Here is a 24,220-nt window from a genome sequence, read left to right as displayed (position 1 = left end):
AAACCCATGGAAACACCCCTCCGTACGCCCCTGGTAGCTTTTATGTGGCTGACATCAGAGAGTTGCTGTTAATGGTGAGACATCCAGGTAGTTCCTCGTTGATAGTGGTGTCAAATGTTTGCTGATGATATCAAGATTTATACAGTGACACAGATATAAAGTTTCAACAATGCACTATCCAAAACAATTTGGATAAACTTTGTGGTTGGGCCAAAGAATGGCTATTATGTTTAACATCGCTTATTTAAAGTATAGTACTACGGCTTCACCTACTGAATACTGCATGAATCACAACCGATCCAATTCTAAGCTTAACATGATGTTGTTAGTCTGGATAACATCAAAGCCTGACTTCATATTGCAAAAGCTATGCAATTTCTTGGGTTAATAAAAGGACTTCTACTCACCTGACTAAAATACTATTCCTTTAATTGTACAAAACTTACATTCATCCACATTTGGAATAATTATTGTGTTCCAATTTGGAATCCATATTATTTTGGCAAGGAACATCAATAAACTAGAGCGGATACAACAAAGCATCACAAAGCTAGTTCCAAAATTGGTTAACCATCTGAACAGTTTTACCGGACCCATTTTTCACCTTTGTCAACAACGTCACTAGAGGTCATGATCAGAATATTTAAGCAACATTGTAGAATCACCCTAAGACTGAAATCTTTAGTTGTTAATCAGTTGAACTCCCTCCCCAGCCCCAACACGTGATCTCATCAGATAGTTTAAATAAGTCTAAGTTGATCAGTATATTGGAACGAAATTGGATATGGACAGACTAAAAGGTCTTTAGCCTATTAACATTATTATACTTCTGATTTTTTTTGTCCATAATCATAATCTAACACTAATACTACATTGTTGGATTTGTTACTTTGATGAATGTAATATAGCTACCAAAGCAAGAAAGAGATTAATTTCACTCTTTAGAAAATGAACAATGTTGGTCAAGCATGGATGAAATAGGCACCAGCTGATTATGTAAAGACAATTAAATTTTAAAGTATAACAGGTGGCCAAAAGCATCAAGCATAATGCCAGCATTATAGGGACAATGATTTAAATTAAGCACAATGCGTGTACCTGAAAGAAAGTAAATAGCTATTGACCACAATTAGTACTGTACGTATTTCATATTTAAAACACGTAATTAAATATCACCATTTCTTGATTGGTTATTCACACTTTGCAGAAACAAGAATGAGATATCCTAATAGAGCAGTCACTCACTCTAATGGGAACATTCATGAAACACTATTCTAATCACAAAATTAATACCAAGAAGGATGGATTCTAACCAAGTGCCACACTTAGTGCCAACACCCAATGATATTTATGTCATAGTCTATTGCCCTTGCCCATGCAAATCAAAACACTCTAATAATAGAGTATTCACACAGAACAAATTCAGTATGAACTCACGAGTCATTTATAACATTGAAATACATGCATGCACAGTCAATTGTAGCATACAAAGGTGAACACTCAAATAAACTGTCCTGTAAGTCAAAGCCCATTGGTCAAATTTGTCAGAGCAACACAAAAGTCTGCTTAATATGGAAATGAGCTATGGTAAACATACAGCATTTATGATTAGAGCAAAACCGCCTTTGCACACCTGGAAGCACTTTGTACACTGGTAAGACAACAACTCTGAAAGGAAGATATCAACGGTTTGATTTCTGCTGTAGGAAAATTAGTCTTCATTCGTAGATCACTTTCATTTTTAATTCAAGCACTTCAACTGTATGGGATATGGCTGTGGTCACCACTAAACTATCAACAAATTGAAAGCCATGCCAGACCCCCCAAGGTTCACAAAGGTGCTGCTGATAAAAATCTAATACCACACTATTCATAGTTTACACAAATACCTCAGTTAATTCTATTCATACCATGATATGACTACACACTGGTATACCGATTCCACCACATACATATATGGTAGGACAAACCTAACCAGTCAAATTCCCACCTTAAACATGGGGATTTGAGACTGTATAGAAAGTAGTAAGACAAAGTACTTCAGCACTAATTGTGGGGCCACAGATTCATATTCGGTCCCTGCAGTGGGACAATATATTGATAGGTGAATTACAATTACAGGTGTACTAATTACAATTACAGGTGTACATAAGTGAAATACAATATAATTCATAATTATATCAACCCTCTGATCACCAATATCAAGTTAATTGTAAACCACACTAATTATAAACAATATATTATAATTTTTAAAAAACAATTACAGTACAATTAACTAATAATATCAACTCCCATGATCACCAACATCACAAAGGATAATAATGCTCCAGTTGTTAGTCCACTACTGAGGAAGAAGGACATGATGGTGGAAGCTGTCTCTGCTTTCTTGCTACCAACCGATCTGTAGAAGATAGAGGAGTCTTGAGACGTACTATACACTAGAGCCTCAAACAATGATGCTTTCAGATAAAGGAAACAGTGTATGGACAGTGAATTGTTTGGATAACATACAAAGATCAGTTTAAGTACCTCTAGTATTAGCATGCTCACTAACTACCAAAATACTAAACATATTTCAATAGCAGTTTTTATTTGATATAAACATATTAAACATTTCATGTCTTGACAATATAGGAAATTAATGTTTTGTACATTACATAGAAGCTTTCTCAAGTAAGTGGTATACAACTACTGTTGATGAGGGACCTAGACAGGTGTCGTCACCTGGTTTATTGTTACACTACAATCATGTTCACACTCTCATGTACAACTAACAACTTGCCACACGTATAGTAAAACAAATTTTATAATCCAACAAAAATATTCAACACATACTTATTAAAAACATGTGGGCTTCAGTTGCTTCACTATGTATGCTAATCACAAGTGAATAGCACATGGTTAAAAAGTCTTATCCAAACACCATCATTATCCACATCCTAGAAACATCTTACGTGACGAATATAACCTTTACGGAATAATATTAGTCCATCTAACATCAAATAACACTTATAGCACCTGGATATATTCTAGAATTAAAAAATATATATATATAAAAACACAGATCACCAAAACTTGAATTTTTGCCTACCAGCCTCTCTGCCTGACCACAGTCACAAGGCTAGAGGCCAAATGAACCAGCACACAGCCAACATTTTTGCCACAATAACAAACTCACCTGTGGGATGTGCCTTTTGGGGTTTTGACAAGAGTGTGCCCTCTGTGCCTTGTCTTTCCTTTAATCTTCAATCAGGCTTTTCTTTGTCAAAGAATCAACAGAATATGTAGGAACATCGGTCTTATTGCCATGACAGCAGATTTGATTTTTCACCATGAACACAAAGCTGAACTATCAAATTTTACAATCTAGACTTAAGAGGTCTGCTTTATTGGTAGCTTTCCCAAGTACAGTGGTGAACTGTATAAGCAGTCTATGGCCCTAATGGAGCTGGGAATGGCTGTACATTATTAGCGGCTGTACAGCTCTTGTGGTGCTGTGTAGAATAACGTTTAGTACTTGTGTAACCATAGCTGATCTAATGTATAGGTATACAGACACGTGACTTGATTAGTTAATCTGTCATGGTGTGTGTGCATGCTGTATCGCTACTAGACGAGACAATCCGAGTCAGTTCCTCCTAATATCGAACCTTCCTTCATCGATCATGGCATTATTTTGATGCTGTGAACAGGATTGGTCTACTCTACTAACCCTAAACCCAGAAGTCGTGGTACCGTGGCATTATAAACGGTACCCCCCTAGGCAAGCAGCACTCTAGCTTGAACATTTGTTTGTTGCTCTTGTTTTACAGCAGACTGTGAGTGGACTACGCAAGATGGCAGAACTGACTCGGTTCCAAGCTTCCAGAAAGGCTTTTCAATCCCACGTCATGAGGCTATACAATAAGATAAACTACACAATGGAGAATGATGTCGATGAGTACTCAATTGTATCCCTGATTACTTCCATCCAACAGCTTCAAGCTAAGAAAGAAACATTAGCTCAGCTGGACAAGCAGATTGAGAAGCTGATCAGGAGTGAGGAGGACATAGAGGAAGTGGTTTCCGAATCCTTAGAACTACAGGATGATATCATGGACAAAATAACCATGGCACGAAGATTTATAGAGCTTCAATCTATACCCAAGATGCCTGAGATAGCTGTAACAACAACAGTGACACAATCTGTAGTGATCAATCATGATTTATCACCCCAAGTTGAAAGTTCATCAACAATGGAGAGTTCAACATTAACAGTGGCGACCACGCCGGCAGTTAATTCTATTGATAGTTTGCCTCCATCCATAGCAGTGATAGCCACACCCATAGTTAACTCAATTGTTTGCCTCCAACTGTTAATCATTTACAGACAAGTCATGATCATATGATTGCAGCAACCGATAGTATTCAACAGTCTGGTCCAGCTACCATGTGCAGACAGTGACAACAACTACAACTGGTATTAGCTTAGCTGGACCATCCCCACTGATTCCAGTACAGACAGTGACCACAGTCAGTAATCCAGGTATGCATCAACTCACACATGAGTCTCCTTATACTTCTGGACATGAGAGTTACCATACAGCCTAACAGTTCAGTAGTAGCTGTCTCCCAAATCTTTCATTACCGACATTTTCGGGAGAACCCCTGAGTTGGCAGACTTTTTGGGACCCATACAATGCAGCAATACATTCCAATCCCTCCCTTTCCAGAAATTCAATTATTTGAAGGCACAACTACATGGAGATGCTGCTAGAACCATAGCTGGCCTTCCTCTTACAGAGTTAAACTACCAACACTCAATTGATTTGCTTAAAGATAGATTCGGCCAACCACACAAGCTAGTAGCTGCACACATGCAAGCCCTCTTAGAAATACCTAAATCTACAGGCACACTAACCAGCTTGCGGATGTTTCACGACACAATTGAAAACCACACTAGAGGTTTGTCATCACTTGGGAAGTCAGAGAGCTCTTATGGAGAAATATTAGTGCCTATCATTATCGGGAAGCTCACAGATGAAATCAGAAGAAATCTGGCTAGAGAGCACAGTAACACTGAATGGACCTTAATCTTAATGGCTGCAATTTTCAAGGAAATTAGAGTCCTAGAATCAGGTCCCCATAATCCAATCAAAACTACACAACACACAGCTACTTTCCATGTTGGATCAAAGGAAGCTTACAGCAACAAGCAACGTTCAGTAGACAGCAAAAGGAAACCTTCATGTATCTTTTACAAAGGACCCCACTCTACACATACCTGTAGTGTTGTAACTGATCAGCTTGAAATAGTAAAAAAGAAAACCTCTGCTTCAACTGTCTAGCTCACCACAAGGTGTATAATTGTACATCAAAGTTTTGTTGCAGGAAATGTCAAAGTAAGCACCACACCAGTTTATGTAATGGTGGAACAGCAACCTCCAATTATACTTCCAGTCAAGCCATCAATGTTACTCAGACCACAAAGGGAGATCTGACACAAACAGGTGCTTATGTCATACCTGCTACAAATCACTTCACTCAAACATCAATTTGTTTACTGAAAACTGTAATTGCTCCAGTCCATTCAGAGACTGTCATGTCTACTGCAAACATCAACGTTCATTCATTTCTGAACAATTAGCTAAATCACTGCAGATAGTTCCAACGACTACAGAACAGGTAGCTCTTTCATCATTTGGTACTACTTCACGTTCATACCAACAGCTTGGAGTTACCACAATTATGATAGAAACCAGCATTGGGGACCGAATTCCTGTAAAGGCACTGATTGTCCCATTTATTGCAGTTCCAATGCAAAACACCTTCCGTGGATCCCTCAACAGTGTACAACATTTACAAGGGCTTAAACTAGCTCATCCAGTTACTGCTGATCAAAACTTTGAGTTTCCGTGTTAATTGGGACAGATCACTACTGGTCATTGTGTAAGATCACATTGTTAGGGGAAATGGGCCTACCACCCAACAGTCAAAACTGGAATATCAGGACCACTACCAAGTGATAATGCTAGTCTCTCTTCATCAGTAATGTTACAGATCACCACCAGCTTTGGTGAAACCCAGCAACAGCCATCTCTACAACACTTTTGGTCCATTGAAGCAATTGGGACAACCAATCACAAGCCAGACACAAATTTTCTCAACAAATACCAATCTACTTGTTTATTTCAGAGCCCAGAGGGAGCACATGTTGCCAAATTTCCTTGGAAAGATGACAGACCATTTCTTCCATCCAACTACTCAATCACTGAGAAACGCACAAGAGCCTTAGTTTCCAAGATGAGAAAAACTCCAGACTTGCTACAACTGTACAACAACATCCTTGAAGAACAATAGAAACATGGATTCACTGAAAGAGTTAACAATTCTACAAAACCGAATCATGTGCACTATCTACCACACCACCCTGTCAAGAAGAACTCACCCACTACACCTATAAGGATTGTGTATGATTGTACCTGTCGTGAGAGTAACAACAGTGCCAGCTTAAATGATTGCCTAACAGTCAGACCTACGTTTCTTAATGATCTATGTGCTATTCTGTTGAGATTTCGCACCCACCCATATGCCTTTGCTACTGACATTGAGAAGGCTTTTCTGCATGTGAAACTCCTGAGTCAGATAGAGACTACACATGATTTCTCTGGCCATCAAAGCCATAAGAACCCAACAGTGAATTTCAGATATACAGATTTGCAGTGGTCCCTTTCGGCACAGCTAGTTCACCATTCATGTTGAATGCCACTATCAACCTCCATCTTAGCAAGTTTCAATCAGATGTTGCCACTGACATACAAAGAAACATTTATGTAGACAATCTCTTACCTGGACGCAACACAGAAGACTGTGTGATAGACTACCACACTCAAACAAAGGGAAAGGCAAAGTTCAATTTATGTTCATGGGCATCTAACAGCCCTTCTCTACAAAAGATCACCTTTGATGACAACACAATTGACCCAAACTCCACCGTCACCATTCTAGGCTTATGCTGGAACACAGCAACAGACACATTGTTATTTATGCCAAAGAGCTTCCCATCCATCACCTCTGTACTGATTACCAAATGAGATGTGTTACAATACTCCTCTTAGATCTATGACCCACTAGGATGGACAACACCAGTAACCATCAGAGCAAAAATTTTACTGCAAGAAATTTGGCAAGACAAGCTACCTTGGGATGAGCCAATCCTCAATCACTACAAAGACAAGTGGCTTACCATACTGTCTGACCTACTTGAGTTGTCAAACCTCACAATTCCAAGAGTTTATTTCAGACCATCTAACACAAGCATTGAGGCTGATAACATTTATGTATTTTGTGATGCAAGCACCAAAGCCTATGGTGCAGTAGTTTACCTCTGTAAGAATCATCAGATCTCCTTGGTCATGTCAACGAGTCAAGTTGCTCCTGTCAAAACTCTTACTTTACCAAAGTTGGAACTAATGGCAGCTGTGATGGCCACAAGACTAGCTCAATTCATCAGATCAGCATTGATTCACAAGCTTTCATCTGTCAGTGTGCATTTGTGGTCTGACAGTCAAATCATGCTTCACTGGATCTACAAACACAACACTACCAAACACAACACTGCCAAACCCTTCACTGCAAACAGAATTCCAGAAATCATTAATTCCTTCCCACCAAACATGTGGTCATTCACACCATCCAACGATAACCCAGCAGATCTTCTAATCAGAGGTATCTGAACTGATCAATTACTATCATCACAGTTGTGGTTTCAAGGACCTCAGTGGCTACCCTCAGAGTCTTCCTGGCCAACATGAATACCTACTAATATTTTACATCTACAACTCTCTGACAGCCCAGACACAGATGATATAAATCAGGACAGTAATCAGAATATACCAGGTATCCATATGTCATTGATATATCCTGTTGCAGTATGATCAATAAGTTGCTAGCTGTTACCTCATATGTATTGAGATTTATCAACAGTGTCTTGAAGCATCAACCCAGAATAGTTGGTCCATTGTTTCCTTTTGAACTGAATGCTGCTGAGAAACTTTCGATTTCAAGTAGCCAGAAGACATCCTACAAACAAGAAATCACATACTTATCACAGAGACACAGTGCATGTCCCACTTTAGTCAAACAACTCAGACTATTTCTTGACAAGGACAAACTACTCAGATGTGGCGGCAGAATTCATAATGTTCCTGTTAATGAATCAACGAAGTTCCCTTATTTTCTTCCTCTCAAACACAATTTTACAGCCTTGGTAATCCAGAGTACCCATACCAAATCACTAAGGCTCAGCCGAATATATATTCGGATTAATATTTGTTTGCTTTGTAGCCGAATAATAAAATTAACAAACAATTATTCGCATGTGATCATTTAATGGTGACACATGATTAGCTGTCAGTAATTAACGAAGCAGAAAGTGATGCTAATGAAAGTAACAAAATAAAGTGAAGAGTAGTAATAGAATTAGGCAGCCACTAATTGGTGAAGATGCACTAATTCCGTGGTGAATCGCCATAAGGCAAAGACTTCGTATGGATTTGTGGCTTACTCCAGGTACTTCCATGTTACAATCACTTTCTATCACAGTATCGCTGTGAAAATCCTTTCAGAAAGGGAATTATGGCATCTCTTTCTTAGTAAAGTTATTCATACGAAGCCACAACGCTGTTTGTGGTTATTTGTAGGATTCTTGGTAGTGGCCACCTTAATTACTGAATTGCAATGAAACCTTACACCGATTATTCGACTAATTTTGTTAGAGCTGAGCAAATATTCAAATACAGTAAACCAGTATTCGTTTGAGCCTTACAAATTACATCACGTAAGAGTTGGCAACACTGTGACTGCTTTACAGCAAGTACATTGGATTCCAACCATTCGTCAGCGTGTGAGAAAGCAACTAAGGCAGTGTGTTATTTGCAACAAACTCATGGGAAAGCCATACAGAGCACCTGATCCTCCACCACTACCCAAAATGCGTGTCAATGAATCCAAACCCTTTGAAGTGACAGGTGTCAATTTCACTGGTGCATTATATGTCAAAGAACTAAGCAGAGAAAAGAAAGTATATATTTGTTTATTTACCTGTGCTTGCACCAGAGGAGTTCATCTTGAAATTGTTTCAGATCTCACTGTTGATAGCTTTATACTTGCCTTTTGAAGATTTGCAAGTCGTAAGTCACTGCCCAGTCACATGATTTCAGACAATGCCTCCACATACCTGGCTGCCGTAGAGGAAATACAGAAGTTATTTGATTCAGATGTTCTCAAAGAAGCTTTAGGTCACTAGGCATTTCATTCCAAAGCGAGCACCATGGTATGGGGGTTTTGGGGAGAGATTAATGGATCTGACTAAACAAGCTGTTAAAGAAGACCCTTGGTAGAGAATTTGTGTCACTACAGAAGCTTGAGACAATCATCACTGAGATTGAGGCTATGCTCAATGACAGACTTCTTACTTATGTGTCTTCTGACATTTCTGATCCTGAGCCACTCACTCCTGCCCATTTGATATATGGAAGAAGAAATCAGTCCGTTCCCCTCACACTTAATGATCTAGATGAACCTAATGATCCCACTTACCTTAGTAATGTGGACATGAGAAGAGTAGACAATCATTCACAGTTAATACAGAGATTTTGGTCACGATGGAGGAAAGAGTATGTAGCACTTAGAGAATTCCACAAAATCAATGGAACTAATAAACAATCTATCAAGAAAGGAGACACTGTAGTTGTACACAATGACACACCAAGGTTAAACTGGAAGTTTACTGTGATAGAAGAATTGGTCAAAGGCAATGATGGTTTAATTCACTCAGTCAAATTGTATCCTCTCGAAGTTGCTGACAATGTTAATGTTATCATACAAGATAACCATACAGTCTGGGAATCTGAAAAAAACATCAGCCAGTAATGTTGCTGCTGATCTTCCTCCTGCACCAACTCATGAGAAGAGAACTGCTACTAAAGCCTTTAAGAAGATCAGTAAATGGACTGAAATATTTCACCGCCTCCCGGAGGATGTAGAATAACATTTAGTACTTATGTAATCATAATGTATAGGTATATAGACACGTGACTTGATAGTTTTTAGTTAATCTGTCATGGTGTGTGTGCGTGCTTCATGACCTCGAGCTATATCGCTACTAGACGGAGGAACCGAGCCAGTTCCTCCTAGTATCGAACCTTCCTTCGTCGATCATGACATGCTGAATGAAGACCTGTATGTGCCATAAATTTCCTTTCATTAAACAGGACACACTTTAAAGTTTTGTCTTAGTTAAATAGTTTCTCACATGATAGCAACACTTGTAGCATTGTTCTGAATTATGAGTTTGGTGAAAAGATTGAGACACTCTAATAAAGCAGTCAGGCAGTTATAAACTACTCTAATATAACAGTCTCTAAGCTGCAGTGGAAACCCCTTTTCAAAACTCCTACGTACACCCTGATAAATTCACTGCTTTGAACAAAACTCAAGCTCTAAGAATAATGGTGTTTGGATAATTTGGGATCCACTGTATGTGTAAAACACAGTATGTTAAACTATGTAAAATACTAACACTTTTAACATATACTACATCATGTACATATGCACTTACTGTGGAGCGAGAATCATACACACAGTTGCTAGGTAACCATTAGTCACTCCTAATATGGTATTAAACAATATAGGGAAGATGTCACTCTTGAAGACTATGTTGTCTGTATGACTACCCTTGTGGTTGCATAGCAACAACAAGGGGATAAGCACCACTCGACACAGAGTAGACACCAGTATCACATAACGATTTTTAGGCTAAAAGATAAGACAAAAGAAACATTTAACCAATCAAATTTCAAATGCTCATACATAAAACTCCACCATTCTATCATACAAGAAGTCAGTGGTAAATACAGCATAGTACAGTACCGCCCAGAGGTAACGTTACAATACCTCGCTAGTGCTTAAATCCAGGCCACGACTCGACACAACGCACAACTGGAATACATCACATGCGAAGGCATGCAATTACTGGAGCGGTCACCCGAGGGAGCTCGCATGTCGTGGCTACATGTGGTGAGATAGTTAGTACACACATGCCAAAGAAATCACGGGTCGAAAATTGGCTACACGAGTGTCAACTGCTCGCGAGTGTAACATTACCTCTGGGCGGTACTGTAGGTGAATTGGATGTGACTACTCTATTAGAGTTTGTGACTGCTCTAATAGAGAACCTTAATAGTTGCAACATGGACATGAGGGCTTTCTTTGCCTGATACGTATGCTAAAGCCGAGGGCAGAGGGCATACATATCAGGCAAAAGCCCGAAAGCCCCAATACTGTAACACTTCTCATCCATATCAGGTTGATAGCCTGCACAGGGTAATTAATCATCTAAGCCAATATGAGTGCAGCCACTGCAAATATACGCATGCCTAAAAATTTTGATTATGGGTCATTCAATTATGGGTCAGCTGCTGGTACATTCTCGGTTACAATGAACGTACAAATCCTAGAGATATCACGAAGAGTTTTGGTTATGTGAGTTTAATGTTTTAATCAGCGATATTGAATCATTTATGTAATAATTACGAAGTATACTAAAGGCCTAGATAGGTAAGCTTCCTTGTACTGTAGTTACTTCATGTAGAGTGGTAATTTCATGATGGGGGAATGTCTGTATTCGTAAACATGTGGAAATGATTGGTGAATAAGCTATAGCACTATTTTTCATCTTAGCCCAACGTTTTTCAACTTGTAGGATAGCAAGGATAACAAAACGTTCTGTCAAAGTGATTTTCATGGTGAAATTCGAGTCATGCTATATACCAACAATGTGAGCAGTAATCAATCCCCACAATCGATTTCAGCCTTAATGTCTACATAATCACTGTCCAGCCCCAACTACTTGGCTAGTGTAGCCCTGGTGGCTCTGAGATGTAAATGCTTATGTTATCTAACCAAAGTTGATTTCTTCCATGAGTGTTAACATACAGTAATTATGTATGCACATGGCTAGATGAAGAACTACTTATAACACTATACAGCTTCACAACATCTTCATGATCACTTTATAGGGACATGTACAACAAAAGCTCAAACCCCAATATGAACTATTGACATATGTCATCACATAAAAGATCTAGTCCACTGTTTTATTACAAACTTTCAAGTTACACTGTAAAATTACTTTGTATTTCAATTGTATACTGCATATTTAATATTTTCAGCATGACCATAGAATGGCAGTGTTTGATGATGCAACACTATCGTATAGCCTAAATACTTTGAGAGACAAAAGTTTAGGGTAAAAAGTTTCGCTGATAACACCCAAAACCGTGAAATCACAAGAAAAATTTCTCCCTCAAAACATTTAGGCATTACGGTATCGTGTGTAGCTAACCAATAAGCACAAATGTATACAAACAGGCTAAAGTATTAAGTACACCAGTAAGAATACACTCAGACCACACAACGATAAAACAAACAAGGTGTATATAATCAAATAACTGTTCATACTCCATATAATGCTCACCCACACTATCCATTGTGGTACGGTACGACCAACAAAGTCAGACACATTGAACACAAGGAAACACATGAAGGGAACAAATAGACAGTCTGTAGAATAAACAAATATCATGTTAGTATTGTACATACATACTGCACAAATATCAGTGAGAGACCAGAGGGGGTAGGACAAGCCCACGTGAATATGTAATAATTTTGTGCAAATACTGAAAGTATTTTACGTCAGCTGAATAGACCCTGTACAAAAAGTAGAGGAAGGTCCTCGACAGGGCTTGATACATATTTTAGTTCTACTGTGTGCAATGGCGTGATTCACGATTGGTAAAATGCTGTCGTTAGGCCATGAAAAGTTAATTATATGTTTCTGGCTCCTTTCCTGGTCATTTTTTTTGCTGAATGAATTGCACAATTACACATACAATAATCTATAACAGTAAATCTGTTGAAAGGCTTTCATGTCTTGTAAATACTCTTTTCTTATAAAGATACACCAACTTTATACATTAACTTTATTTTTCACCTACAATTCCGTGTACTGCTATGTCAAATGTAGCCACATCAAAAAGTTGCAAAAAGAAAAGGAAACAAGCCTGGTCACCTGGTCAATTTTAGGGAATTGGTAGGACCAGAAACATATTATTAACTTTGCACGGCCTTATGGAGCAATTACACTTACAACCAAAACGATGTGTGGCGGTAACGACTTTCACGTCACAGTAGTACTGGTCATCAATGATTATAATACAATCGTTGTTGTATGATCTATAATTTCAACAAGTAATATGACTGCGTTTAATATAAATATTTCTGTTAGCGCTTCATAGTGCACGTGGTCCTGTCCTATCCCCCCCCCCCTGGTGAGAGACTGTTACAGTCTGAGGAAAACTGGTTTATACATACAACAGAAAAAGTACACATTATTGAGGGCCACGTGTTTGTGACTCAGTGACACATACAGTGGAATCTGTCTTAGCCACTACCTGTAAAGAAAGACCACTTCTCTATAAGAGCCACTAATCCACCTTTCAAAAGCAGCCACCTGCCTATTAAGGCCACGATTTTTTAGCTCAAAGGTGACTGTATAGAAGGTTCCATTGTACTATATAGTATATACATGCATTAGGCCAAGCAAACTTCAGTAATTCTCATTCTAAATTTTTTTACTGCTCAATCCTCAATAAAGTGATTACCTCAGCAGTAACCCTTACCAACCACCTCCCACCAACACAAAAATAACACAAACTTTTGCAAATGAGAAACAAGTGATCGATTTTCCCTGGCCTTATTGTGTAATGTCTTACCACTCCATGGGTATTTCTCAGGGTTGTCGCTATGGTAACTGACACTCTTGATGTTAGTCAGTACAGTTGGGAACATAGACAAGGTGACCACAAACACCAAGTACACGCTGAGTGCATATACCCAGATCTGTAAGGGAGGAGACAGTGTGTTTTTATTAACATTTCAGGGGTCTAAATGTGTATACACTAATACAAACACTTTACATTTGAGTAGGAATAAAAAGCAACGAAACAAGGAGACTATCTACAGTTGCAGCTATACCAGTGGACACACAGCCTGTCAATTAAATTTTGGATTAATTTAGATGAAATTTGAGAAATGAGTGTTGTATGTGTTGCTGCATGTTGTACAGTTGCAGCCACTGTGGATGTCACAATACTATGTGTTGCTGCATGTCTCAAAATTTGCATTTAGTTTGAATAATTTTATCAAATTTTACTTGTCAAAATGATTAGACTGTCAGATTTGTCAAAACTTTACCTAAGCTACTAATACTGTGGATTGATAATTTTTTTCTTTTACACAATACACAATACACAATTTCTCAATGTACATGATATCAACAGTGCCACCATAGCCACAGGAAAGCCATGCAAATTGGCATCTTTAGTTGTCAGCAAAAAGAGATGGAACACAAAGGGGAAAAGGTAAGTCTGTGATGTGTGTATTGTATGTACTGTGGTTGGAAAAAAGGCACGTATTGAAATGGGGTAGCAGAGTACAATATAACGGTCGGCCCTCGGCCATTTTCTGACCACGTGATGCTGTTGACCGATCAATGTAGCCGTTGGTTGGCCATTTGTGCCGATCAAATTTTTTACAACTGTAATTCTTTATTATTAGTCTTTGTAACATGTAATATTATAGTTATTATTATTGTCATATCGTTAACTTTCCTACGTGAAGTCTCGATCCTGTCGAAGCATCAACTCGATGCGCATGTGTAAGCTAGAGCACTGCACCTCGTATTTACCCAAATTATCGATTGTTGATTACTGTCGATGTTGTGAAGAAGTGATCACTACACTGACTACACGGGTGGCGCCTTCCAAGAGAAGAAAAGAAAGTAATGTTTGCAAAGTGGAGGTACGATATTAAGTGTAAGATGGCCATTTCGTGGTTATAATCTGTAGAGATGCAGTGGCTGGAGAAAGTGGAATGAAAGTCACGTGATAAAAGTGTTCTGCACACGGAAAGTTCGAGAGTAAGTTTTGATCTATTGCTATTCACAAGAGAAACTTTAGCAATAGCTAGTTGATAATTCAATCTGTGCTGACTCAACACCACTTGTAACAAAGCATTTAGCCTAGCTAAGTCTACAAACTGGCTGTACAATACATTGATTCATAGTTTTTTTTTGTAAAATATGTATGCAGCAACACAAATTTTGTACATGTATTACTAATAAACAATTAATTCTCTGTAAAATGTATGTGCATAAAGTTCAGTGATAAGTTGCTGAAAGTGGTCTCAGATTCAATCTCAGACCTTTTTCAAAAATTCCCTGGGGGGGGGGGGGGGGGGGGCATCCCCCTAGAAGGCTTGTGCTTCGCACACTAGGATAGTACACCTCTATCTTATGGCCATGCAATTTCAGAAATGGCCAATCAAATTTACTTTTGATTGGCCATTCTGTCCGAGCAATAATTTTCCCTTATATTGTACACTGGGTAGTGTTGACCAGTGAGCCTGTAACCTTACGCAATGTTGAGTTATGCTTGGCTGAAGGCATCAGTTAGTTACGTGGCTAAATCGATGCGGCAACCATTCAAATTTGACCATACTCGATGCTCGAAAATCCTTATTTTTAAAACTGATTGTGGCACCACTTCAGTATGGATGCTATTGAAGGTGCAACATTTAACCAAATCAATATGATGTAGCTATTTTATTTAGAACACGTAAATAATTTTCCCAATTATTGCTGTACAAATCCACATTTCCACTTTTTAAGCATTGTAACTCCACAACTTCTCATAGACAAGTGTCCTGGTTATCAAGATGTACTGTTTCATTGGTTTAAACTATGTACAAAGTTGTGCAAGAAAACACAAGCAGGCCAGTCTACACATACTGCAGTGTTTCAGTGAAAGATTTGTGTACAGTAATACCACCTGACATTCCAACATCATGTAACCCAACGTCAGACATCTGATACTATTTACTATTTACACTCTTCTATGTAACCATACTAGCCCAATAGTAGGGATGGACAATAATACTTAGAAGCTCAATATGATATTATGAAAACATGTGTACTTAACCCTTAAACGCGCAAATGCCATTATAGTGGCCCTCACGCATGGCAGTAAACAAAGCGCTGTAACTTCCGAACCATTGTCCCTATGGCTACGCAACTGCCATCATTTAATTCGTGATGTAATAGCGAATGAAATGATATGTAGGGTTTTACCCTACACTGAAACACAGGGTCAAAACTCGCCATGAAACTAACTTTTTACGAAATGAACACGTAAAACTGTTTACATGCCTTTGGAAAAAGACTCGTATCTCCTTCCCAGTTCATTCTATTGTTCTGCAATAAACTCCGATCGATTCGCCATTCAATTATGCCTCAGGCCATATATGGGTCACGTGACTCAGCCAATTACAAATATGGCTGCCACCGGAAGGAATACGAAATCGCGAAAAGTCAAGACGCTGTTCTTCATCGCTTCATAACAAGTGAGCGCCTGTTGTTACAGTGGTTATTTAAACTTCCCCTGATAGCCTATTGAATAAACTTTCTGTTTATATAAGGTGTTAGGCTAATTCAGTTTAGCAAACTCTCACCACTTTCAATATAAAACCAATTTTGGTAAACACGCATTTCTCAAAACCTGCGTGCGCGTTTAAGGGTTAAATTTTGTTACAGCTGTTATTTTCTTTGTAAGTAACAATATCTTAACAGTGTTTACTATCAGGTACAGTACATCCTAATATAGCTACACAGTTAATGTATTAAAATACTACACTTTGTACAAAAATACTCAAACCCACAATCGTTTCCCACAACCACGTCTATATAATAAGTGATGAGACATTTGGTCAGCAGATCGAGATACCTAATAGAGCTTTTTTTGGAGAGACTTCTAACTACTTTAAGTAGATGGGAGTCTTGAAAAACAATGTAAAATGTTAACTGTCTTGCACTAAGAGTGGATCCACACACTTTGAAGACTTGAGTACATGAATACTTCATGCTTCTATTCTACATACAGTAGAGCTTTCTCCAGCAAAATAAAGTAGAACAGTGAAATTATCAATTTGCTACCAGCATCAAATTCAATTTGTTAATTATATACATTGCTATTACCACATCAAAGGAATTTTGAGTAAAGTAGAGTAGTGCTGCACCACTCCATCGCTCTTTAGAGAAGTCCCTGTATACAGTACAGTGGACCCTCACTTATCCAGACACAACGGGACCAAGCAGTGTTCAGATAACTGAAATGACTGGATATATGAAGCATTGACTGAACAATGAAATTGCACATATTTGTACATGTGTATGAACCTATGATGTATTTTATAATAATGTAATGTATATGAATGAATTATAGTATACAATTTAAAAATGGTATGACACTGTACAGTATGTAGATGTACAGGTATACTGTACAGGTATACTGTACTGTATAACACAAGAACTTAGGTTATCAAATTCATGGAGATAAGTTAAAGTAGGGTTTGCTTCAGTTTTGTAAACCGTTTTGTAACCGTTTTGTAGCAGCCAAGTCTCTCACCTTTTTCAACAATAGCACTGAAGTAGCTGTGCTTTCAGGTTGCTGCTCGTACCAGAGTTGCTGCTGCTTCTTCTCATTCTTCTTAAAGTCTCCTACGGTCGATTTTCAATCCCCTATTCGCTTGCAAGACTAGAATGACTTTCTCTTTTCTTCAAGCGATTGATAATTTCGAGCTTGGATTCCAATGACACGCAAGTACGCTTTCTTTTCGTAGCCATTTTTTCTCTCTCTCACAAACACGTGACCCAAAATTTTGAGGCTGGATAATCTGAGCGGCCGGATAGTTGAGGGCCGGATAAGCAAGGGTCCACTGTACATCTATGCTGGTAATATTATTCAAAAATACACTACATATTGTACAGCTTTCATTCAGAGAAACTTTCTCCTTTTAAAAATTTAATCATGTATACATGATGTTGGAAATGCTCAGGTGGATAGTATAAGATCACGTGAATGTGTAATAATTTTGCACAAGTACTGAAAGTATTTCATGTGAGCTGAATAGACCCTGTATAAAAAGTAGAGAAGGGACTTGACAGGGCTTGATACATATTTCGGTTTGTTGTTTACAATAGTGTGATTCACAATTGGAAAATTCCAAATATTTTTGTGTACTTGTGGAAAGCAAGAAAACTTCCATTTACAAGACTAATTTTTTGAGCATGAATTTCTAAATAATTTAGATTTTAGTGTGGCATACTGTAGCGTTGAATTTTAATACCACAAATAGAATTACAATTTTCTCATTGATCAGGGAATGAAAGTGTAGAATGTCAACTATAGTCTGTTCACATTCACCTAAGCCCTAGTGGGACCAGCTGCCCTAACATTTACAGGGGTAGTAGTGCTTGAAGCCCTTTAACACCTGAATGCTTTGATATGGCAAGAACAAGTGAGTAATGAGGTTTTTAAAATATCCAATATGAACATATCATAGTATTGGGTTATTATAACTACTAGTATCGCCAATAACAACTACACTGACACTTCACCTCTTTTAACACTTCAAGTATTCCTCTAATGGAACCAGATTGACTGTCCTTTTTCTTCTTCCTCTTACTCGGTAGTAGGTCAGCCAGCTCATCATCTCCTTCCTCGTCCTGGAGTAGTGAGTGTGGGGCCTCCTCTTCTGAGTTAATCCCTGGGGGAAACACCAGGGATAATAGGTTATATGTTACAACTACATAGCTGTATCAGTGTGTGTATGTGAACCCCAGTATCAATGGAAAAAAGGCCAGTCTTAAATAAAAGCCCACCATATCTTACTGGTATTTGTCTCTGCTGATTTGGTTGCTTGTTTCGTTTCTTCACCATTGAACTTCAAGCCATCTGAAGTTGCTTCTGAAGGATGAATAGCTTAAGAGTAACCACAAGAGTAGTCGCAGGTACATATTGTATTATTGTTAACAAACAATTGGTCCTGATTGGACTTTGATCTCCATACTTCAAGTCAAAAAGATAGAATTTCACATTACAATTAAACTGAACATTTAATTGGGACTTTGATCATCTGTAACAGTAACCTTGATTGGTGAAACCCTCAACAGCACAGTGACTGCTCTATAGAGTATTTTGTCAATGTGTATGATCCATTAGTACATATAACTGATCAGACCACTGTACTGTATATACAAGCCTTCAGGAAAAGTTCATATTTATGAAACTGAACAGTTAGACACATACATTTTGGATAATGGATATACCATGACATGTGATTACAAGTAGAAAATACACAATGCAACTGTATACATCTGATCCTGGTAAGAGAATTGATTACGTACAATTATCAAGAAATAAAAGCATAGCTTTTATTAGGCCACTTTTACTAGATGAAAATTGGAAATTTTAAAATAGGAATAGGGATCGCTGAAAAAAGCCACAAAACAAGAAGGGATCGCTGGGGTGGTAATGTAAACCACAAATCCCTATTTTGACTCTGTCATAAATTTTTACTTACATGCTCTGTCATTTTGATGCGAGTCAAAATAGGGATTTGTGGTTTACATTACCACCCCAGCGATCCCTTCTTGTTTGGTGGCTTTTTTCAGCGATCCCTATTCCCATTTTAAAATTTCCAATTTTTTATTCATCTAGTTTGTGTACTTTTTATTAATTCAGTAATGGATCATGAGATTTCTTTTATTGATAAAAAAGACTGTTGTGAATAGTGTAATTTTGCATTCTGCATAGTAACACCGTCAACATTTCAGTACACACATGAAACTGATCAAATTGCAATGTGCATACAGACTGAGAGTCTCCTAATATGAGCTACAATTTACATTACTGGTGCCTTTAATGGCTGTCAAATTCAGTGCAAAGACTGTTGTTATACACTTGACTGCATTATTAGAGTATTTACATGACTGCTCTATTAGAGTATTTAATCTGGATAACCCGCCCACGTACAATAATCATGGAGCAAAAGAAGCCACCTTGCAACAAAGTCATCAGCCCAGATTAAGCTTCCTGGCCTATACTGAGTTTAATAAAGACAGACTCTATTAGCCAAAAGTAGCGTACACCAAAAACTTAACTGTGAGCGTGATCTTGTATGGCTTCTTGAGCGTAATGACGTTTTGGCAAGATGAAACGGCCCACTTTGGGCTGTACGAAATCAAAAATAGGTCATGGACATGCACAATGATCCATTCAGCAAGCCGTGCTACTTTTTATTTCAAGATTCTCCTTGTATAGTTCGCTATGCCTGTGAAAGAAGAAGAATAATAATATTATGAATAATAATAATATGAACAAACAGGCATATTTCAGTTTTGTCTGAAATACACATACTGTTTCCTTTTCACTTGATACTTACTAATGGACCTATACTCATTGCAAAGAACCACCAGAGGGTTGTTTTGAGTTGAAGGATGCTTTTCAAGGTGGTTTTTAGGTGTGCGTTCTATTAGGATTTTTGCAAAAAACATGGGTGATCCCTATTATGAACCCACTACCGTGGTTCATGACATTAAAGTACTCTGCCCAAAAAGGGTATTTCAAGCAAGTGCACTGTTACTAAACTTAATACCATACCTGTTTCAGTGCCCATACAAAAGTCTCAATAGTAGCAGTGAAATTTATCCCGTATTTCACTGGTAGCAGTGAAAAAGTTGTAATTGCAATTTCATTGGCTAGAATTTATGTTAACAATTAGTGTTGACACGTGTTTAGTACATAGTGACAAATTGCGTACATGGCAACGCTAATGCACAGCATGCGTATATGCAGCGAGTATGGTATTAACTGGGAATAGCATGGGTAGCAGTGAAATTTGGGATAAATACCACTCTTGTTGTATTGGAAATGGTAAATTTCACTCGGCTTCGCCTCGTGAAATTTATCCCCATTTCCAATACAACACTCGTGATATTTATCCCAAATTTCACTGCTACCCATGCTATTACTAGTACGTATGGAATGAAGCTATGATTCATAGAGTACTTGTTTTGGTATTACATACTTTGTGTTCTGTACACTGGAGATATGTATTCACAAGAGTTTAGTTGAACACACCTTTCTTTTTCCTCTGTTGTGAAGTACTGTTCATTTTGATGTGGTACTGGGTGAAGTCCTGTAATAAAATGATAACAATACACAAAGTTAGACTATAATATTAAGTTGTTAATCCTCTTACATGTAATCTACATATTGTTAAACCAAACATGAAATTTAACCCATCAACGGCGGTAGCATGGCATTATAAATCACATAGGAAATAAAATCTAGCTTCGCTATAAACTGTTTAGTGCCTGTAATAGTGAGATGCATTAGTGTTTAGTGGACACGCCCATAGGGGTCCCATTTCTGGGATAACCGGATCCTTCCCAGACTAGTGGCGTTTGTTATGTAAAAACGTAAAGTCTAACCTTTCATAATAGGTGAATTAAATCTTTCTTTGAGTTGACAACATGTTAATAACAAAGGAAGCGTTATACATCGATGGAGACAGGTAAGGTCAACAGTTGGTTGCTTTATCTCAGACGTGGCATGGTGGTTATGAAGTCACAAGTGCAGATACGCATGCGCAACAGCAAAAATGGGACAAATCACGAAGAAACCAGCTGTGGAATGGATCGTACTGTAAGTAAACTGTATAGAATAGTTCGTTGGAGTGTAAGGCACCTTTGTAGATAGTTAGTTGGGATTCTGTTATGTTTGGGCTGGTTTTTACCAATGTTTAGACTTTGCTGAGTAATAACTTCATTGCAGTTAATATTATGTAAACAAAAACAACACAATTGAGTTCCTTAATTATTTCATACGAGTATTTAGATGTATGGTTTATATGGTTACTAAGTAGTTCTGTGAATAGTAAGGGTAATATGATGCATTTCAGCGATTCAGCTAGTAGTCACCAGGAATTCAGCTGGCAATGGGTTTAAAAATCCTGTTACATGTACTAAATACAGCTGTGCATATATTTAGAAATAATTATACTTGCTATTATTTCAACGCGACTGGTTAGGCATGGAAGGGTAAACACAGAAGGCAAAGCCTGTACGAGGTATTAGCCTATAGTTAGGAGCCTAATTGAAAATCTGAGTATAGTGAAAGGTGTGTGCCAGCAATTGAACTGGCACAAAACAAATGACATCTCTCCATTTCATACTATTCACATGTAAATTGGCCTATCACCCTGTTGTTCCCTGTTGTCCTGATGTAAACATACATAATGAACTTTCCTATCACACACATGTACACCATAATACATTGCTTTAACATTACTTTGGGGAAATGTGTGTTTATACAATATGAGCATTCATTGCGACACTAAGTGGGGTAACTTAATTCTTGTAATCTACAACTTCACATTGATTAAAAGTGTGTTCACTGGGCTACTTAGAGAAGGTTAAATGAACACTGTAACTACAGCAGTTTACTTGTCATGAAGTGATGGAAAACAGCAAGTCGCGTCTCAGCATTTCCAAATTCTAGCTACGTGTTTAGTTTCAGTTGTTAGTTTACACAAGCTAGTCATATATGGCCTGATGGAAAATTTAACAACGAATCAACGGAATTTGTTGCAAGGTAATAGGAGCAACCACCATCAAGTTATGGATCATTTTATAAAAGTATGTAAGGGGTTTGTGTGTTTCCTTACCAAAAAGTTACTTAAACAGCTACGTAATCTTGGCCTCATCATTTAGCTTTAGGATAAAACCTTATTGTAGTTATCATTGTAATCCTTGTTACATCACAAGTAGAATGACGTAAATTGCATAGCCATAGGATGGACGCTTCAGAAGTTACAGTACTTGGTATAACACAAGCATATTTATATCTATTAAGTTTAAATCTAGTTTCCTGGATTATGCAGGTTTAAGGGTTAAAACATCAATTGTTAAAATTTGTTGTACATACAAGTTCAAGCTATACACAACACACTTACCATCCTGATCATGATCAAGAAGCTAACAAGACAGATCAATATCACAACAACAGCAGACAGGAAGTAACCTAAGGCACTGTACTCCACATTACCAGACTCACATTGTCCTGGATCACAAGATGCACAGATGACATAATATTACATCATCAATGAAATTACAAAAACACGTAGTGAATATTAACCATAACTTATACCACTTATTAGTGTATAGCAGCACTTTGACCCAAGAATTTAAATTCCAGCCTATCTCTATAGCATTAAACAGGTTTTCCCCTTACGTGGTAACAACCTTATTGTTACCACGGATTCTTTAGTTCTGATAATTTTCAAAGCTACTGTAGCACAAATGGTATAGCAGTAAACATGACTGCCAAGGAACACTTACAACTTTTTAAACAATGAATAACAGCCACCTTAGGAACATAGGGTGTGACAAGCTACCAATTTTGGCAATGGCTATTCTTTGTATGTTTGCCATAATCAAAACAGTTATTATGTCAATACTCAAAGTATGGAATTACAAATATCTGGTGCCAATAGTAATATCAAGACATCAGTAAATAAATTTTACATATTCATAAAATTTCTCTGCTCAGATGTAATTACCCACCACTAGGGATCTGCAATACATATCGATACAGCAAATAAGTATCACATTACGATACTGTACATAGAAAGTATCACGATACGATACTGTACATAGAAAGTATCACGATACGATACTGTACATAGAAAGTATCACGATACGATACTGTACATAGACATAGAAAGTGTCGATATATCAAACTTTTCTAGCAGAACAGTCAACAGTGGTCTATATACTCAAATTGAAAGCCTTTCTATTTACCTGTACTGTAAAATGGAACGTTACGAGAAGCCATGCAAATTCGCATGTATAAGTGCTGCTGTTATGGCTAAAATATTCTTACTTGAGTCTTCTAAAAACATAGCTGTTACACTTTAAGTATAAAGAACTGCACCACTAAGCAGTAAACAAATCTGCTGTATATACTAGCCATCTTGACAACTCATCAAAATGCGGAGTAATCCGGACAAGCCTTTGTGGGAGCATGTGTTAAAATGTTTGTGGTAGCTAATTGTCTGGGTGGTGTAATAGAGGCAGGTATCCAGGTAGAGATGTACTTTTAACAGCAACTCTGTTTTCCATACTAAAAATCATATCATAACACACTAGCTATTTGTCACATCAGTAGAATACTGTAGTTTATCAGCATTCACTGAATAAAGACATTTCTATACACAGTGA

General features: G+C 37.8%; 1 protein-coding gene across 5 annotated transcripts in view; it reads right to left on the bottom strand.

The window, feature by feature from the left end:
- Positions 1-2,201: 2,201 nt before the first annotated feature.
- The window catches only part of LOC136247561 (equilibrative nucleoside transporter 1-like), a 265,718-nt gene continuing 243,699 nt past the window's right edge, over positions 2,202-24,220 (bottom strand). For 3 of the 5 annotated variants that reach the window (XM_066039314.1, XM_066039316.1, XM_066039313.1), the window contains 8 exons: positions 22,954-23,060; positions 21,078-21,135; positions 18,828-18,902; positions 18,554-18,702; positions 13,815-13,941; positions 12,518-12,603; positions 10,601-10,797; positions 2,202-2,401 (listed from right to left, as the gene is read on the bottom strand). In XM_066039314.1, the coding sequence (XP_065895386.1) occupies positions 2,272-2,401; positions 10,601-10,797; positions 12,518-12,603; positions 13,815-13,941; positions 18,554-18,702; positions 18,828-18,902; positions 21,078-21,135; positions 22,954-23,060 (929 nt within the window). In that variant the 3' untranslated portion in view covers positions 2,202-2,271. The remainder of the gene's footprint in view (positions 2,402-10,600; positions 10,798-12,517; positions 12,604-13,814; positions 13,942-18,553; positions 18,703-18,827; positions 18,903-21,077; positions 21,136-22,953; positions 23,061-24,220) is intronic. The other 2 variants (XM_066039317.1, XM_066039318.1) reach the window with 2 other exon arrangements.

Source organism: Dysidea avara, chromosome 2, assembly GCF_963678975.1.
Source record: "Dysidea avara chromosome 2, odDysAvar1.4, whole genome shotgun sequence".
Taxonomy (NCBI): domain Eukaryota; kingdom Metazoa; phylum Porifera; class Demospongiae; order Dictyoceratida; family Dysideidae; genus Dysidea; species Dysidea avara.
The sequence above is the reverse complement of the archived record's forward strand: the minus strand, read 5'-3'. Positions and strand labels throughout refer to the sequence as shown.